Genomic DNA, 20258 nt, shown 5'->3' with positions numbered 1-20258 from the left:
TTACAGACAACATGAAGATCATGAGTAAAGGAGAAGTGCTGGTTTTGAAGAGAAGGTTGGGCAAACAGATCCGTGGAAAAGCAACCACTAGAGAGAAATGAAGACATGCCACTCGGTGGGAAATGTGGCCACGGGTGACCCAATGCTCCCAGAGTCTGGGAAGAGAATTATGCAGGTATTTTTTTTTTTTTAAGATTTTATTTATTTGTTTGACAGAGAGAGATCACAAGTAGGCAGAGAGGCAGGCAGAGAGAGAGGAGGAAGCAGGCTCCCCACTGAGCAGAGAGCCCGATGCGGGGCTGGATCCCAGGACCCTGAGACCATGACCTGAGCCGAAGGCAGCGGCTTAACCCACTGAGCCACCCAGGCGCCCAATTATGCGGGTATTCTGATGTGCAATCAACATGGTGAGTGGACCATGAAGAATGGCCCTTCTGGACCACAAAGAAAGAAATGTTAACTGTCAGCGAGTGAACCTGGCTTAAGAGAAGGGAGGAAAGTACACGGGAAAGAACTCACAGCCTGCCCCATTGGTGACAGCCCTTGGTCCCAAATTTACGACCACATTTTTTAGGCTAACCCTGCCAACACCCACTCTGATTAAATTTTAAGAAGGAAGAGAGCCAAAGCTTCCTATTATTTCTGCTTCCTGGGACTAAAGCTGAAAAACACATGGAGGCTGTCATTCTCGCAAATTCTAATGATCCTTCCCTGGTAATTCTCATCTTTCAGTGCTTCTTGAGTCCAGGACGTGAGGAAGTTAATTTGCTGCTAAAGTGGCAACCAGCACTGGGACAATAATTACTGCTAAAAGCTGCAAACCCCTTCTCCCTGCTCACATGCTGCTCCGTCCCAGGGTCTCGGGCAGAGACCCTGTCACACTATTATCAACAATAATTCTGTACACTTACTACAAAGGTTTTCTGGTAGGAAGCTTTAAAGAGTCTAACAGAGTGCGGATGTTTTGATGCCCTTTGGACAGACCTACGTGCCTGTGGCCGCTCGCGTCAGTGCAGAGGCACGGGGAGCACCATCTACGATGTGCTGGCTGGGGGATGTCCCTGGTGAGGCACTCTGTGTGTTTAGGTCGGGGTAGGGGGGACTCTGGCTGCTTTTATAACCAGCCTCTTAGAGTAAAGGGGGAGCACACACAATACAGAATGTATCATTTCAAATAATTCCTGCATGGTCTGAGAGAGGCTTTGATGAGAAAGTGACTTTTCCTGTAAAGCTCAATTAACCCCTCATCTGTGTCAGTAAACAAACTGAAGGGTCAAGTGGCTGGCAGCAAACTCTCCCCTCTGCCCAGCCCCAGTTTGCTCCTCTGTGGGAGCGGGGGTAAATACATGCAGCAGGGCTCGCCAGATACGCTGGAGAAATGACCAGCACCCACTTCCCAGGATGCGGGGTGACAGCAGAGGGGGCTGCGCAGCCTCAGTAATCCGGCGGCCCAAGCTGGGCGGAGTCGGCAGATGACATCCGTGCAGCTATCCAGGAAGACTGCCAGAATGTCAGCCACCGGCCCGGAAGGTCCAGCCAACCACACAACCTGGAATTGTCCCCGTCAGCATGTAAACCCACTGGCTCCAAACATCCAACTAAGGCTGGGTGGTCTGGGACAACGGACAGACCTCAGAGCTCCTGGCTGGCTAGCGGGGCCAAGTCACCAGCCGTGCCGAGTCACCAGCAAGTTCATGAACCTTCCACTGGGAGGACAACCCATTTCACAGGACTGAGCTTGACTAACACTGCTCAAGCCACTTCCAATTTACTGCTTTATGACTGAGTTCTTACGCGATCTAAGAGATGTCGGTAATGTGGAATGTTCTGTGGCTGGAGGAGCCAGGATGGAAGGAAGAATTTGTACAGGATTAAAATGTGAATAATACACCTAGTGACCAAAAACTGACTGGCACCAACTACTATGGTATTTATAGGTAAAAGTCAAGTCACTGACAGAGCTGAGAGCTAAAAATATTTCCAGAGCTGAGAAAGGCCATCAAAGAAGAAACCGCATCTCAAGCATGAAGCTGGCAGCGATTCTACTGTTTCAGATTTACCTCGTCTTCCTCTTCAGGCATCTTGATAGAATGATCCGGGGACTTGATAGGTTTCTGGCTACTGGGCCCGTTGGTCTCTTCTTTACCATGCTCTGCCTCCCATTCTTGTAAAACTTCATCTATGTTGAAGCGGCGTCGATAATTTACAAAAAAGTTTTTCACTTGTACCACTGATTTGTTCCCAATCACATCTGAGATTGCCTGAAAATCCCGGCCGTACTTCCTGATGGCTAAGGATGTAAGAGAGCATTGCTTTTCAATATAGGGGAAAAACAACTGAAAAACCCACACAACTGAGACTTACCCCTTCCTTTATCTAGATAAGAAAACACAGGGGCTTCTAATAGTAGACACTATCTTTTTTTATTATTATTAACATATAATGTATTATTTGCTCCGGGGGTACAGGTCTGTGAATCATCAGTCCTACACATTCCACAGTGCTCACCATAGCACATGCCCTCCCCAGCATCTATCACCCCGCCACCCCTCCCACCCCAGCAACCCTCAGTTTGTTTCCTGAGATTAAGAGTCTCTTATGGTTTGTCGCCCCCCAAGATCCCACCGGCAGGCACTATCTTAATGTATTACACCGGTGAGGAAAAAGCAGCAATGATCCATTCCGTAGATGACTGATCCAAGAAGTCCAGCAGGACCCTGTCATCCAGAAACTGGCACCTTCTCCCACCTCTCCCAAGATACCTGAAGTCAGCCAGTCCCCGTCCTGTGGCTATGGGCACTCTGCATTCTTCTTTTCAGGCTCCCCAGGACTAGAACACCTCCAATGGTAGAATTCTGACAATCTGCTGCTTTGGGGTTTTGTACTTTCTGACCGTTCAGAACCCAACATCCTACTCCACAAGTGGTGGATGGGAGTGGGGTGAGGAATGACTTTTCCTAAAGGCGGCCACAGCCCCAAGCCCACAAGAAGGACTCCCCCTACCTTGTACCGCGAGGAGCTGCTCTTCCGTGGTCCACCGAGCATTGCACTTCTGCACGGCCTGCACATTCAAAGGAGTCATGTGAGCAAAATGCATTTATAGGTGCGTCCGTCCTTACGAGAACTAATGAATCTTATTTTTTCTCCTATGAGAATTTCAACATCAACTAAGTTCTCAAAATTGTGTCTGTACCTTTCTATGGGAGGTATACTGGAGATGTATTACATAGGCATTCAATCCTTCAGCCCAGAACACTTGGTTATGAATTCTAAGAGGATGTCAACAGAACCCTACCTCTGGAAGCCGATACGGTTCTATTCCACCGTCAAGTTTTTCTTTGAGAGCGCTGTTTGTCTGTTTAATATTCTGAATCTAAGAGAAAGAAGAAAATATTTTAATTTTATTATTTTTTTAAAAGATTTTGTTTATTTATTTATTTGACAGACAGAGATCACAAGTAGGCAGAGAGGCAGGCAGAGAGAGAGGAGGAAGCAAGCTCTCTGCCAAGCAGAGAGCCCGATGTGGGGCTCTATCCCAGGACTCCGGGATCATGACCTAAGCCGAAGGCAGAGGCTTTAACCCACTGAGCCACCCAGGTGCCCCGAAAATATTTTAATTTTAAAAATGAAAAACTTTTATCAAGATATGAAATGAAAACGGAACTAAAAAAAAGTAAAAGAAAAAAAACCAAGATCAAAGAAGTACTTAATTTGTATGGTAGCCAAGGGTCCCTACAGTGTCCCTTCAGAGCATTTAACTAGATGCTTTGACTTGCTCAGAGCAGCAGACAAGGGAAAAGGGGGGCTCCTGCGTGCACAGTGTTAACCCATCATTTCCCAACAGTTCATCCCCTGAGTAGCGTTTCTGGCGTCTGATACAAAAGTCAGGCAATGCCTGGGCTTCCTGCCACACAGAACTGAGCTCAAGTAGCAGAGCCCGCAGAGTCAAGGCCCAAGAGAAGAGCAGGACTGCAAGGGCAGCCTCGCAGAGCCCTGAGCACTGTCTGTCCAGGCACACACACCACACCACACAAGGCAAAAGCCCACGCTGTATCCTTCTTCAATGAGAAGAAAAAAGAAAGCAATCTGTCAGTTTCCCACAAGCCTACTTGTGATCAACGGCAGTGCTCACTTTCTCACAAACCATCTTTTCCACATTATTGTTTGGATGCGATGCACCTATCTTTCACGGCCCCTCCCTCATCAAAGGAAAGACACAAATAACACCAACCACGGAATCAATCCTGACTTCCACATGGGACTCCTGAATGAGCCGGGTCCTGGGAATGGGCCCTTCCCGCTCAGCCCTATGTGCAGAGGCATTTCTGGGCTGAGCACCAGGAGGACTCTGACCCTAGAGTTTTTCCTTTCTGAATGATCCCAGTGGCAAAAAAAAGCAAGCAAGGAGAAAAACAAATTCATTTTCCCAAATAAAACCTCAGAGACACGAGCAGACAGTGTCCTCAAAAGCAGAAACCTTAAGACAAAAGCAGGACTTTGAGAGGTAGTCCAGAGGATGGGAGTCTAGAGGAGACAGGGACACTTTAATAATTCTCTTCTCTACAGAGCTTTTTATACTTAGACGAAAATTTCATTTTCAAGTACTTATGCTTTACAGAATTCTAGTTTAGCACTTCCTTTCCTATATTTTACTTCTTCTAAAAGGTTTAAAAGGGAGTGGAGGGGCACTTGGGTGGCTCAGAGGGTTAAGCCTCTGCCTTCAGATCATGATCTCAGGGTCCTGGGATGGAGCCCCGCATCAGGCTCTCTGCTCAGCAGGGAGCCTGCTTCCCCTCCTCTCTCTCTGCCTGCCTCTCTGCCTACTTGTGATCTCTGTCAAATAAATTAATTAATTAATTAAAAAGGGGGGGGGAGTGGAGATATACAGGGGGCTAGTGACCCAGCAAGTAATATCAGCACGGTCAGGGACTAGAAAGTGAGCCTGTCTGCCGCTCACAAGGGCCTCCAAGCCTACCAGAAACAGCCCACGCCAAACCTTTTTGTATTAATGTCAAATCAGAACATAGAAACAACTGAAAAAGAAAATACAGGAAATATAAACACTAAAACCAAAACTGAGGACCCTGGTTTACTGCAATTTGCTTTAGTTCACTTTTAAAAAGGTAGAAGTCAAATAAAATAAACTAGGACCAGAAACTGACCCCCAGCGGGCTGCTGGGACAGACACACGGAGCTCTCAGGGCGGCATCACCTCAGAGAAAGCTCACGGGAGCCCTCAGCCCCATGCCACCGCTAAGCGCCTGAAATGCAGCTTATGCAACTAAGGAATCGAATTTTTCAAGTCTTCTGCTTTAACCCAAACCTGAATTTAAATGACCACGTGTGTCTACTGGCTACCTGCTCAGACAGCAGGATCTCAGACTCCGGGTCAGAGCTCTCAGGCACCATCTACCCCAAAAGTGTTGCAAGACATTCAAGATTATGTTCACTGAACTCTCCTTGGGCTAAACGCCAGACCTAGAAACCTGTGACAGGGAATTAGTGAACTTTCAAAAGTCAGCAATCTAGAATACTCCATGCCGCCGAGCAGTCCGGGTAAATACATTCTTCTATTCACTCCAGCGTGTTGTTCACATGGGTATGAACCTTGGGATATACTGCGTTGTGGTTAAGTAACGTACCTTTCCTAAGGAGACCAACCTATTTACCACGTGCATTTTCTCTTCAAAATCAATAAAGCAGCACAGAGATTACGTAAGTGACTACAGGGCAAAACATCCACAAATTCTGAACGAAAAGTTAGCTCTAAATTCTCATTAACCTTCATCTCTCTTTCTAATGTGTTTTCCTTGTTAGAAACACTCAGTGTTTACTACCAGACTAAGAATAGGGTTTAGCTGCCGATATCATACCAACAGGAAAGAAAGCCAGAGTGGCAACAAGCTGCGTAAGAAATGGGACATGAAAGTCAGCAGCATTTAAAGAAGAGACAAAAAAGCAGTGGACTTGGCCTGGGGCCTTACCTAGACCACCCTGCTGAATGCGACTGGTCTACTTAATTGTGTCACTGCCTCACTCTCCACTCGGGAAAACCTAATGTGGCAGGCACTGGCCGCTGGCTCATCTAACAGACGCATGTTTCCCAGCCCCCTTCTCACAGGCATCTTCCGCAGAAGCTGGTGGTCTTCCCCGGAGCTAGGAGGAGCCCTTCTGCAAAGCTCTGGCATGCAGAAAGGACAGGAGTTCCTGGGAAGGTAAAAGCTCTTCCTGCTCAAAGGACAGCCGGGTTGGCTCCGCCCCCGACCCCTCCTCTCTGCCTGAACGCAGACAGGAGGCCTACGAAATGGGCTTCTGGAGCTCCCAGTGTGACAGGACAGCAGGGCGAGAAGGCAGCACACTGAGAGCGGCAGAGGAGAAAATGTGGAAGAATCTGGGTCCTCGACAATACTAGTGAACAGGCGGGCTGACGCCAGGAACCACTGGTGCTGGGACTTCTTGCTATTTGATAAACACAAATTCTGAACTGTTGGAGCTGCTCTTGGTTAGTTTTTCCGCCACGTCCACGTGAGCTCTTCGCTGATGCCCCCCCCCCCCCCCGGAGGCATCCGGAGAACGTCCAGCGTGGGCCGGCCGCCCTGAGAGTGGGCACGCGCGTCTGGCAGCAGCCCCGACAGGCTGTCGGGGCTGGACAAGCCATCTCCTCTCCGTACACGTGACCCCCTCTATTCTGAGTGAACCCAAAGCAGCTTCCTTCTTCAAAAACTCCCGCTCCTGACCCTGGCCGTGAACCGAAGGCCGTTACAGCTGACTGCAGTGTCAGTCGCGCCTCCACGGAAGAGGGGGGGTCTCACTTTCCTTCCTCCGTGTATGACCGCCCAACAGCGTTAGGGACGCACTCGGCAGAGGGGAGACGAGCCCCTGTGCATAGGAAGAGGAAAATGCATGTGGGCGCTCACAGCCCCGTCGGAGAGCTTCCACAGCCGACAGAGCTTAAAACGCTCTCTCCTGCAGCAGCCCTCAGATAGCCTGGAAGATCAGGCAGGAAGGATTAATCTCCTCATTTGAAAAGAGGCCCAGAAAGATTAAGTGATTCTCCTAAGATCAGGGTGCAGCTGTGCCAGCAGCCACGGCTGGAAGCCAATCCTTTGACTGCACAGGGAACACTGGGTCCTGCTCTGTGCTGCCATCGGACACGAGAGGACAGACACGAGAGGACAGACACGAGAGGACGGACACGAGAGGACAGACCCGGCCCACAGACCCCTCCTCGCCCCTGTGACATGATGGCGGGCCTCCTATTTAACCTTCCACGGAACTATGAAGATCAACGAGTCAAAAGCAGCAAAAAATAAAAGTAAACCATCAGTCCACCACAATTTGCCTGAATTCCAAAGAGAAGGATGGGGGAGGGGCAGAGCACTAGTGAAAGGACAGCATGAGGCTACTCAGTTCAATCTGTTTAAATGGACCGTGGAATATCAGATTCAAATGATGAGCCGTTCCTCATGAGACACAAATAATTAGGAAAGTATTAGTCTTAAAAACTGTATCCTTTACAGGAGTATCATAACATAACGAACATCTAGGGTAACTCTGACAAAGCCCTGGACACAGAAATGGTCCAACACCAAGAACTTCCAGATCTGCGCTGGTGGGAGCAGGTTATGTTCGTGAGTCCAGGCTAGTTCTCCAGTTTAATATTAAGTCTCTATTTTGATCTATACCTTCGATACAATCCCAATAAAAATTTTAGAAGAATTGCTCTTCTGGAAACTGAGAAGGTGAATCTAAATTTTATATGGAAACACAAAGGGCCAGGATAGACAATCTTGGAGAACTTATGATCTAGACCCGATGTTCAGCTTTGTAATGGAGGTATTATTAAGGCAAGACAGGATCGGTGAAGAATGGACACACAGACCAGAGTTAGTAACAGAAAACCCTAAAGCAGATCATGCATATATGGACATGGGATCTAAAACAAAGGTCTTAATGCACTGAGGTAAGACAAGGATAGTTTTCAATCACTGTTCCCTCACGTCTGTCAACCCTCCATGTAACAGCACACACAGAACAGTATCTCCGGACAGACTGAAGACCACAATGTGAAGGGCAGAACAACACTCTGAAGATAGCATGGGGGAGTATCTTGATGACCTTAGAAAAGATTCTGAACAAAACGTAAGAGCACTAACTATAAAAGGTAAGAATGAGAAATTGGACTACATTATAATTAAAAATTTCATCAAAAGATAAACCATTAACAGTGAAAAGGCAAGCAAGCTTCAGAATGGGAAGGAGGAAGTCATTCTGCCCCCACACCCAGGGCCGGGGGAGGGGGGTAATTAGGCAAGGCCTGAGGACATTTTCTGTTGGCACAACTGATGGGGGCAAGGTGCTGCTGGCATCTAGTGGGTAAAGGCCAGAGATGCTGCTGAACATCCTACAAGGCACAGGACAGCTCCTCAGGACAAGTTATTATCCAGCCCCAAATGTCAATAGTGCTGCATTTAGTAAGCCCTAGTGCAGTGGAAGCAAACTCACAGACACGGACATGAGCACCCAGGAAAACTGTTCGGCACTGTTTTTGAAAATGCTGGACAGGGGCTGACTCTTGGTTTCAGCTCAGGTCATGATCTCAGAGCAGTGAGATCGAGCCCTGTGTCAGGCTCTGCACTGGGAGCCTGCTTGAGATTCTCTTTCCTGCTCCCTCTGCACAACCCCCTGCCTTCGAAAGAAGGGAAGGAGAGAGGGGGGCGGGAGGGGAGGGGGAAAATGAAGTAAAATAAAATGTTGGTCATATTCATACTCTATAACTCAGCAATTCTACTTAGGTATGTATCCAACAAAGATGCATACAATACACACCAAGAGTCATATAAAACCACATCAGTACAATCTGTTAATGGCCTAAAGTATCGGCCAGTAGTACAAAGGGTAAGTCATGGGGTATTTACACAGTAATGAGAGAGAACGTCTATGGCTCTGGGCCACCTGGATGGACCTCACGTGCCGAATGAACACAGGAAATAAAAGAAACCACACATATGATTCTGTTTATATAAAATCCCAAAACGGATAAAGATAATGTGTGGTTTAAAAAGTCCGACCAGCAGTCAGCTACTGAAAGAAGGTGGGTAGCCAGTGAGGGCATTAGTGAGGTGCTGGAGGACACGCCGAGTCCCCGAAGGGCAGGGATTACAGGGGAAATGAACGGGGCTCAGGAGGCAGCGCTCTTCTCTCGATCAAGAGGGTGGCTGTGCTCACACTGTGAAAATCTCTCTCTCACACACACACACACACATAAAAATCTTCAATTTCAAAGTTAATTTAAGAAACATCAACAGATCAGTACCTAAGATCTTCTGTCCAATTCCCAAGAAACAAAATGCCCTTTAGAGATGTGTGAAGAGCACAGCTACGTGCATGAAACACACAAAGGCCTCTGGAGCACCGTTAGCCCTCGTGCCAGCACCAGCCCCGCGGTGCCAGCACCAGCCCCGCGGTACCTGCCGCTTGATTGAGACCAATTCCATGTCTAGCTGCCTGAGCACCGTGGTGGCGGCCGTGGCGTTGGCAGAAACAGCCTCCACGTCTTCTTGAGACAGAAACATTCCTTTGGGAGGTTTCCTTTTTGCTCTATTTTTAGCTTGTGTACTATGTTTTTCTTTCTTGATCTGAGGAACTGTCTCCGTAGGGGGCACCTGCATGATACACATATTTGATAAATGAGACTCTGAAACATTAAAATGGCAAAGGGACAGTAATAAGCATATTTTCTTAACATGGCTCTAAACAATCAGAGACAAATGCCATGCCATAGCCCAAGTACCACCTAGAAACCCTAACAGGCAGTTAACAGAAACACTGGCTAACACATCAAGCAGAAGCCCCTGCCTCCTGTATACACAACCTTCCTCTATCACTCTAAGCCTCCGGCAATAAGCACGCTCAGTTCCCTGTAGTAGCACAGGAAGAGAACAGATCTGCATTCTCATCTGCGTGCTGTGTATATATGAAGGGGGAGCTATTTTATCCTAACAGTTCTTAGCAAGAGATGGATTTGGGAACACAGAAAAAAAAGAGAAAAAAAAAGATTTAGCACATATATAAAAACCCATTTAAATTCTTTAAATCTATACAGAAGTTTATTAAAATATAAATTTCTATACAAAACTATATGACCTTTTATGTACCTTTTTTTAGATGACACTTAACTTTCAGGGCAACTGTGTAATTTGCCTCAAAAATATATGCTGTCGTTTCACAATGTACAACTGCTGCTAATTTTTTTAAGTGCTTTCTCTAAAACTGAAATCTTTGGAAATGAAATGTAATAAAATCTTGGCAAAGAAAGGATACTGCCTTCCTGATAATAATTTTAAGAAGAAATTTCTGTAATTGTTCATAATTTTATCTTGTTAGCATATTAACATTTGTTGATGAAGTGGAGAATACACAAGGTTTTTTTGCTTCATATCTGAAACACTGAGACAAGCAGACTCTGTAAATTATGCTGGTGCCAGTGAGGTCTTGAACAAGTGGTCATAAGCACTACATAAAAACATTAGTAGGCAATAACCTACTATAACCTACAGTAGGCAATAGCTATGCTGTTCAATAAAGATCACTGATGGACCGTGTACCTGTTTTGACAACATTTTAGTGCATACAGAATGTAAGAAATAAGTCATTTTCTCTTTTAATCAGAAATTATGCTATATAAATAAGAATTACAGAAATTAATGTAAAATCAAGACCTTCCTCTTTCATTTAAAAATGTCCCACTGAAGAGCCTAATACAGAACAATGCATCAAAACAAAGCTTCCTAAAAACTAAAAACTGCAGATACAATCTGACTTCCTGAACGATCTAATTTAGCCAACTGTTAAAATGGTCTTATTATTTAGGCATTCATGTAAATCCCTGGCTTGAGTGCTGACAATAAAGAATTAGCCCATTTTCAGTTTGGCAGTATGTAGCAGCACACCAAAAGAAGCCTTAAAAATGTAACTAGAAGACACCAACCCAACAATTCAACTTCCAGAAATTTGTTCCAATGGAAAAAAATTTAGTGTACTAATATTTAATCGTAAGATCACTTCAGCATTGTTTATAATAGCAAAAAGCGGGGGGTGGGGGGACTTGATAAAAACCCTTAAGATTACTTGGCTGAATTATGTGTGTATGATAAACTAGCAAACAACTATGTATACAAATATATTTGATACGAAAACATGTTCAAGAAAGTAAATGTACGAGGTTATTAAAAATTATATATTAAAATCCCATTTTGTATTTTTAAAAAATTGAGTACAGATTCAGAATTACAGAAGTAGACATATTCAGTTCACAGGAAGTCATCTGGAAGAAGACACCCGAACCTAACGGTGGTCAATAATCATTAAGGGTGTGAATCATCTTCATTTTCCCTTTTTTGTTTAGCTGGATCTCCTACTTTGCCTAGGGAAAACACATTATTACTGGTGTGATTTTTAATTTCAGGTATGTCCAGACCTTTTTCTTTTCCCTAGTATAGATTAAAACAGCTGTTCTTACACTTTAGAATCTTCTGACAGAGAACTCTATGAGGTTTTACTGAAACTACAGATTCAGACTCTGTCGTCAGAAGAACACTTGTATGAATATGAAAGTTACGTCCCACACTGAGATGCAACACTCCAGCCTGAACCAAAGGGCTGATGGGCACCAATGGACAATGAGGCCCTTTCCTCCAGGGACTGTATCACGAGCCCCCCAGGGGCCTGCCACAGATAATGCTGTGTTGTTTGGGGTTCCCGATCTGTGCATGGAGCCTTGGGTTTGACGGAGGTCCCCTAGGCATCCCACATACGCTTTATTCCACTGTTATGAATGCGCAAAATAACCTTAGACCACAACCCATTTCAAAAGGTTACTAAGATCATCTAGATACTCCACTGTTCTCAGTGGACAGTTTACAATAAAGAAATGTTATGTTATAAATATACAAAACAAAAGGCATTTACAATTGTAGGAATTCATGGGTCTCTTGAATCCTCTGACATAATGATTTTAAGATGTGAAAGATTAAAAATTCACCATGTGTGAGGCTCACCGCCAACCTCACCACTGCTGATTCTGAGTAACGGGCAAACGTGTACCGAGTCTCCGCTAGCCCCCTGCAGTCCTCTCCAGAACTACCGTGCAGGCCCCTGGGGCTGATCATCAACGAGGAAGGAGGCCCCAAGGGCGGAGAGGAAGAACCAAGCCCTCACAGGCTCCTCACCGATATCACCCCACCGCAGCTGATGGAGGGAAGAAGGCCGTGCGGACGGGTGCCCAGTGGGGGCAAAATCCTTACTCAATAACGCTCTCACTTCCTTTAGGGCTTCCTTTTTATTACTGTTTCTTGGCAAACAAAATTCTAAGGTGTATAAAGCAAAGTTAGTATTGTTTAAAAAGCCTTACCATGATGCCTTGTACATAGCATTTAATATATTAAATAGGTTAAGAGGACTGTTTTACTTATGGAATGAGTAATAAAATTTATTTGCCTAAACAATACTAAGGAAAAAAAAATACCTCCTTTTTGCTTTCCTTGTTTTGATCAGTCTCAATGTCAGTCGGGTCACTTCCGTTTGTGTCTTCTGGCTCATCCTCACTGGAAGACAAGAACAAGTCACTGAAAGATTATTTGGTGCTAATTCTATTTAATATACAAATATAAGCAATAAATTGATTTAATGACAGATTTAATACAAAATTAGTGTGTTTTCAGATTGCTGAGATTAAAAAGAATTTTTTTGATTCAAATAAAATAATATCCACCTTCATAGTTCCCTTGGTCTACATAATTTAAAAAAAACAAAAAACAAAACAGCAACTATTAAAATAGGTCTCTAACTTCCGAATCAGGTCTAGAACACTATTGCTTTATATTTGCAAAATGCTTCTTATCAACTCTCCACTGAAAATGTCAAATTTGAGACATTTATGTAATTGCCCCGTAATTAGCTTGTGGTGGCCTGGGACATGATCATGGGCCGTAAATGGGAGGTTACTCAAGAATGGAGTCCTACTGCGCTGGGAACAAACTCCCCGACAAGTAAAACTCCACTTCAAGCCCCAGGAGCAGACAGACGCTCACAACTCAACACAGTGTGAGGGAGGGAGAGGCTTCTTGGCGGCCTGCAGAGGCTGGTACTTCAGATTAGGTTAATTTTAAAAAGCACATTCATTTTGACATGGTACTTCCAACGCTCTTCTTTATAGCCTTCCGTGTATTCGTTTTTAAAAAGCCCTCTGTAGTAGTTAGGACCTTTATTTTAAAAAAATAAGAAAATAAGGCTGACACAAGTCACGCCGCCAGCCTCAGTTTGCCCGCAGTTTCCACCAGCTCAGCAGTAATGGCAGCCAAACTGGCAGCTGCTCCAATGTCAGTGTCCCCACTGTCCCAAGAATCCATCTTGGGTGGCTCTGCTACCCTTCCCCTGACCCACCCTGCCTGAGGAGAGAGTGTCTGAAAGGAGAAAGAGCCCGGGGCTGAGGAAAATTCTTTCCCAGACCCTGCCATTACTGCCAACAGTTTCTCCAGTGCCACTGCCTCGTGGCGTGCCCTAGTTGGTCTGCGTCTGCACAGCAGGTCAGAGCACAGGAGCACAGCCGGTCTCCCTACCCTTGGTGCTGATGACCAGGGAAGGGGGTGAGCAGGTGTCAACCGATGCTCTTTCCATGTCACACAAAGACAACAAATCCCACTTACTTTTTAACTCTGATTTCAGCGGAGCATACCTATCTGTAGTAATTCAATTTATAAAAAGATGTTCAATTTATAAAAAGTAAACAAGACCAAACATATAATGGATATAAAAACGTTTAACCAAAAGTTATTGGAACACTAAAAACAAATTCAGTAGTGTTTGCCGCTTCTGATTACCAAGAGTAATGATCCAAAAACAGGCGCACTAGTATCTAAGCAGCAGACGGATCAAGGTCAACAGTGTCACAGGCTCTTGAAGCCGGACATGAGAGCTTTGCAGATGTTCCCACCACTGCCCCCATTTTAAAGCTGAGCCCACAGGTCTGAATTCTCCAAAAGTCAAACTTCTAACTTGTTCCCACATGTTATTCTATTTAAAATCATAAAACACTCTCCTGCAATGGGGCCACGGAGATCATACAGTCTCACTTTCTTCACTTTATTTGTACTATGAGTTTTTAAAAACAACATTACAGGAAATGTGGAAGACATAATTTTAAAAAGCCACTTACAGTCCCACTAACCTAACACAAAAACCAGTATGTGGATGCGCTGCCTTCTGGACTTGAAGCGTCTTCATTTTAGAGTCGACGAAGTGATGACTGCGGCAGGCCCAAGTGGGGCAGTGCGGCCGGGGGGCACGCAAGCCAGAGCCCACGGAGTGCGCGCTGGGACCCGGCCCTGTGTGTGAGCACAGGGCTATTCCCACTACTCTGTACCACTCAGAAGTCCGCACAAGCGCTGAGTAAGATGTAGCACGCTAAGCTATCCTTAAAACTATATCCTTAAGGAGAAATCATGAAATCTCTGTCTCTCTCTGCCCCACACACAGAACAGGTGGTGAAGAAAGTGGAGATCTACACTGCGCAGTCACCTCCTAACACATCAGACATTAAAGCACGTCCCACAAATCCTGCATGTCAGAAAGGAAATTCAACCTAGGAAATATTGGATTCCTTCTTATTAAAAGGAAAGACCTTCAGGGGCAGGAAAGACTATGTGGGCAAGTTTGCTTTTTCCAAATGGAAGCTTACTGAACGGGAAGACAGCAGTAAGGAGAAAACACCCGCAGAAAAGAACACGTCTTAACACAGCTCCTGAGCATCAAAGGAAGAGTATCTGTGTACGTGTGGCTCTAGCAGGAAGGCCCTAGGGGAACCCACCACTGGACCTTTCCTTTGTGTGTCTACCAGCTCTTAGAAATTCTACTGACCCAAGAGATCCCCACGTGGGGAGACATCACCTCCGGACAGGCACTGACCTCTCTTCCCGCTCCCGCTTCTGTTTCCGAGCGTGGCGGTCCATCACGCTGGTTTTAGTCCTCGTCTTCTTCCAAGAGTAGTAAAATTTCACCAGACTTGCTATAGATTTATCAGGAAGCTAAACATAAAAACTGAGTTGGTTTCGATTTAGAGCTAATCTTCCCAAATCAAGTATGCTTATTAGGTACAGTTAATAAGGGTTGTCTCACATACCCAGAAATGTACTGTCAGGGCCCTTTTCTCTGAGAAGGAAATTCAATACATTCCAAACTACTGGGGCACCTGGGTGGCTCAGTCGTTAAGTGTCTGCCTTTGGCTCAGGTCATGATCCCAGGGCCCTGGGATCGAGCCCTGCACAGGCTCCCTGCTCAGTGGGAAGCCTGCTTCTCCCTCTCCCACTCTCCCTGCTTGTGTTCCTTCTCTCGCTGTGTCTCCTTGTCAAATAAATAAATAAAATCTTAAAAAAAAAAAAAAACATTCCAAACTACTGCAGTGTGACTGGAAGTGACACTCAGCCTAGGAAAAAGATTGCTGGAGCAGTCTGAGATGAATCCAAATGTTTACCTAAAGTTTCTAGCCTAACACTCGGGTTATTTTTTAAAAATTCACTTCAGCACTCATGTAACTACCAATAAGCTTTCCTGGTAGGACTCCACCAAATAGCCTTCTACAATAGAAGAGATAAGCAAACCTCCCCCGGCTGATAGGGTTCCATGATGCTCCCCCTCCTGCAACAACCATCAAAGACACTATCAGACTCATCTGGGGAGTCCCGACAAGAGAGACAGGGATGGGGGGGGACAGAGGCCTTCTATTACAGCTGCTACCCAGCTGGGAAGTGCTAGAAAACGCTTTGCTCTTGTAATGTAAAGCCTCTTATCCACCCCGCAGCAAGTACGAACGGTCTAAAGAGAGTTTTATTGAACAAGAGAACATTCATGCTTGCGGATGCTATCTCTTCCCTTCAGATACGCTGCAGTGAAGAGAGGCTGCGGAGAAGAGAAAATACAGTGCTCTCATTTACTTACCATTTGTTGGATTCTATGAAAAGTTTTCCCATGAAAACTAAAGGCTTGTTCAAACAAGACTTTATCTTCCACAGTCCATTCATCTGGGAAGGGGGTAAAGTTGGGCAAATCAGCCAATGACTTTTCAATATTATGCTTATGCCAAAAGAGCATCCCAAGAGCCTAGAAAAACAGTATCAGTGAAATTTTAGACCAAAGACAGGAGTGAAACACTAAAACGGAAATGGGATTAGCAGAAGAAGAGCCTATGCTGCTGGGCAAGCAGGCAGCACCACGAGGTGACTGACGGCGACCGACGCCCGCTGCGGGCGGACTCCTGCGAGACATGTTCCACCGCGCTCACTTCTCAGATCATAGTACAGTGACCCTGAGAAACTATGTCCTTGCAAACATGCTGGTGTGGGAGATGACCACGGCAGTGGGGCTCCAGAATCTGTACCCTTGAGAGGCCTCCACAGACAACAGGACAAAGTAACTTTTAAAAGCACTTAACTGGGAGTGCCTGGGCTGGTCAAGCTCTGACTCTTGGGTTGGGCTCAGGTTGCTATCTCAAGGCCATGAAATCAAGCTCCCTGTCGGGCTCTGTGCTCAGCATGGAGTCTGCTTAAGAGTCTCTCTCCCTCTGCAGCCCCCAACTTCGCTCTCTCTCCAAAACAAATAAATCTAAAAAAGTTTTAAAAATGTAATCATTCTTTATTCTTTTGCCGAAAAAACTCAAAAACAGTTTTGGGTTGTTGTTTTTTGTTTTGTTTTGTTTTGTTTTGGTAGCTCAGAAGAGAGAAAATATTCAAATCGATGAGGGACAAATTGGAAATAAGAGAGATAATTCAGCAACTTTTTCCTGAGAAAACTTCCTGTAACTCCAAAGTGAGAATCAAAAATTTGAAGACCAGAATCCTTAAAAATTCATACAAGTATGTATTTAGCAATCACCAATTTTATTTGTAAGATTTTATTTTTAAGTAATCTCTACACCCAATGTGGGGGGTCAAATTCACAACCCTGAGATTGAGAATCCCATGCCCTTTCGACTGGGCCACCCAGATGCCCCAATCGCCCAGTAATTTTTACACTTTCTAAATAGAATTTAAAACTGGTGATGTTCAGGGTGCCTGGCTGGCTCAGTTAGTGGAGCATGCATGCAGCTCTTGATATAGGGGGTTGTGAGTTGAGTGTCGAGATTACATAAAAATAAAATACTTAAAAAAAAAAATTGGTGATCTTCTGAGCAACTTCATGAAGTTCATGAGTAGGGCGTGGAAAAAGAGAAAGCATACATCTTTTGCTTTGAAACCTTCTGGAACTATCTCATTGTAATTGGCTTTTCCAATAAATTCTACCAGGGTAGAACAATTAAAAGTAAGGCCAGGGCTAAAAGAAAGTGTCCGATTTTTTTCTTTTTTAAGATTTTATTTATTTGACCGAGAAAGAGAGAGACAGCAAGAAGGAGAACACAAACAAGCAGGAGGAGTGGGAGAGGGAGAAGCAGACTCCCCACTGAGCAGGGAGCCTGATGTGGGGAATCTATCCCAGGACCCGGGAATCATGACCTTAATCAAAGGCAGATGTTTAACAACTGAGCCACCCAGGCATCCCAAAAAAGAGTCCAATTCTATCTAAAGTAACTTGGTGGTAACCCTCAGTCATGAGGATAAATGCTAGTAATGTACAGGCTGTAATACCTAGATGAATGCCAAAGTGCTAACCTAAACTTAATATACTTATTTTTAAAACAATAATTAGAAATAAGACTAAATTAAGATTATCATCACACTTCTGGAGCAAAATTAATTTCATATATTTCTCATTAATAGGTTCCAATAATTTTAAGAAAACCTTGTCAAATTTTACAACCTGAAGGTGATTCAAAACAATTAATATGAAACACTGTGGGTCTGAGCGTGATGGGGTCAGGAAAAAACCCTCACACAGACTCACGATTGGCAAACAGACCGCACATTCAGACAGAGAAGCATTATGCCAAGCATCTGGCACCTCGGAGCGACCCTGGAGCTACAGGTGCCACAAACACTACCGACCTGCGGAAACACACAGATGCTTTTCCAATCAAAGTGTTCTCTAATGCTCATCACCAGCAGAAAAAGGGGACTGGAACCTTCATTTGCTAGTGACCACCAAAAATTCGCATTGCTACTCAACACACAGAACACAAACAATTTAACAAGTTAGCTACAAACCACCCCCCTTTAAAAAAAAAAAAAAAAAACACCCCATCTTGAACAACAAAAGAAAACCGCGTCATACCTGTTCCATGTTGTACCCGTGTTTCTCTTTAGCGATGGCAATGTATTCATCTACTGAAAAACAAGACAAGAGATCAGTAAACCAACGGAGGGGCCTGAAACAACAGTCTAGGAGCACCAGAGCCGGATGGATGTTTCAGGCCTGCCTTGCACAGCAATAAAAAGGAAGAACAGACAGTAACAGAACAGAACCATACAGGATTCCATTATGGATCTTACATATATGAATCCCACGGAGGAATGGCTCAAAATACACTCAAGGATTAACAGGACTTGGCTCTGGATGAGAAGACTGTGATTCTTTTTTTTAAAACTTGGTTCTACATAAATTTCCTATGATAAATGTTATTTTGATACTTTGAAAGATAATTAAAAGAAATAAAAACAAGTATTATAATTGGGGGTTTGATTTTAGTCTTAGCCAAAACTGAAAAACAAGTCACTTATCTTTATATTAAAAAAGAGATGAATTCCATGAACCAGTGTCTGGTGTTTGCTTTCAAACTCCACTGCAGGGTGACCAGGGTCGACTTTCAAGCACTAGGGGAGCACCAAGGAAGATGGACTTAATCTCCTGGAGAAGTCAGCACCCCTCAAAGTTATTTCCTCTCTACGTTTCCTAATCTTTCTCCCAGGAACGAAGAGACTACTAATCAAAAGCAACATTTCATTATATTCCTATATAACTTTTTATTTTGATAAATTACAAAAATAACACAGGCTCCAAAAGCAAACAAAACCAAAAAACCCCACCAAAAACAACAACAACATTAAACCCCCCCAAACCCGAAGAGCACAGAACTGTCTCAAACAGAGAGCTGCGTTTCCCACTGGCCTGTCCTCACTCCCCAGGTGCAATGACCAAATTCAAGACGTGACAACAGGCTCGACGAGGTTCAGTCACCTGCTGCCCTTACACAGGCAGCTGACAGAGGTGGCTCCATTGAAGCTCCTCAGGCTCAGTGTCCTTGCTGTTCAAGTCACCATGAGCATCTCACCCGAATGGGGCACAATTGACAACCAATTTAGTAAGAAGAAATCAATTTTGAAAAGAATTCACGGGTCCTTGGGTGGCTCAGTGGGTTAAGTCTCTACCTTCGGCTCAGGTCATGATCTCAGGGTCCTGGGATCGAGTCCCGCATCGGGCTCTCTGCTCAGCAGGGGGCCTGCTTCCCTCTCTCTCTCTCTCTCTGCCTCTCTGCCTACTTGTGATCTCTGTCAAATAAATAAATAAAATCTTTTTTTTTTTTTAAGATTTTATTTATTTGACAGAGAGAAATCACAAGTAGTTGGAGAGGCAGGCAGAGAGAGAGAGAGGGAAGCGGGCTCCCTGCTGAGCAGAGAGCCCAATGCGGGACTCGATCCCAGGACCCTGAGATCATGACCTGAGCCGAAGGCAGCGGCTTAACCCACTGAGCCACCCAGGCGCCCCTAAATAAATAAAATCTTAAAAAAAAAAAAATAATAACATCGAAAACCAAAGCATTCTTTGGATGCTACTGTATTTTCATCTCCTTTGCTTTCTAACAAAGATTAGCTGTGGCAGGAACAATAAAACGGACTAAACAGTGGATTCCCAGTGCTGCAACTAAGTTTGGACAGAACATTTTCCATGTTGTAAATAGCAAGGCATTCTTACTCATAACCTTTACAAATCACACCTCTTTTTTAGATTTTTTTGGAGAGTAGCCTGATGAATCAAATCTAAAGCAAAGGAAGAAAGAATTGCATCAGAAGTCACTTGGTATCTCCACCCCAGTAAGCTCATACACGGGAAGGCCTGCAACTTGCCAAAGAATTACCATCTGACACCTTCCGGCAAAAATACAATTTTTCATTCTTTTCACCAACCCCAATGTCAAAAGGGGTTAAACAATTTGCTAAATGAATGCGGTGGGTGCTGTGGTGTGTACAGTGTCACAAAGAAGAAAGGCTCATTTCTAGCAAGGTAAAAGGCAGTACAGCGCAGGTATGTGGTTAAGAAGGATGGAGATCCAACCC

The 20258-nt window shown here is 44.7% G+C and overlaps 1 protein-coding gene across 1 annotated transcript in view; it reads right to left on the bottom strand.

Annotated features, from left to right (window-relative positions):
- Positions 1-20258, bottom strand: part of RCOR1 (REST corepressor 1) — a 122407-nt gene that overhangs the window by 5926 nt on the left and 96223 nt on the right. The window contains exons 4-11 of the mRNA XM_059183190.1: positions 18259-18311; positions 15994-16155; positions 14965-15083; positions 12527-12605; positions 9471-9665; positions 3296-3373; positions 3004-3061; positions 2061-2290 (exon numbers count right to left, since the gene is read on the bottom strand). Of these exons, the coding sequence (XP_059039173.1) occupies positions 2061-2290; positions 3004-3061; positions 3296-3373; positions 9471-9665; positions 12527-12605; positions 14965-15083; positions 15994-16155; positions 18259-18311 (974 nt within the window). The remainder of the gene's footprint in view (positions 1-2060; positions 2291-3003; positions 3062-3295; positions 3374-9470; positions 9666-12526; positions 12606-14964; positions 15084-15993; positions 16156-18258; positions 18312-20258) is intronic.

This window comes from Mustela lutreola, chromosome 7, assembly GCF_030435805.1.
Source record: "Mustela lutreola isolate mMusLut2 chromosome 7, mMusLut2.pri, whole genome shotgun sequence".
Taxonomy (NCBI): Eukaryota; Metazoa; Chordata; class Mammalia; order Carnivora; family Mustelidae; genus Mustela; species Mustela lutreola.
Note: the sequence above shows the minus strand (reverse complement) of the source record. Positions and strands in the feature narration are given on the sequence as shown.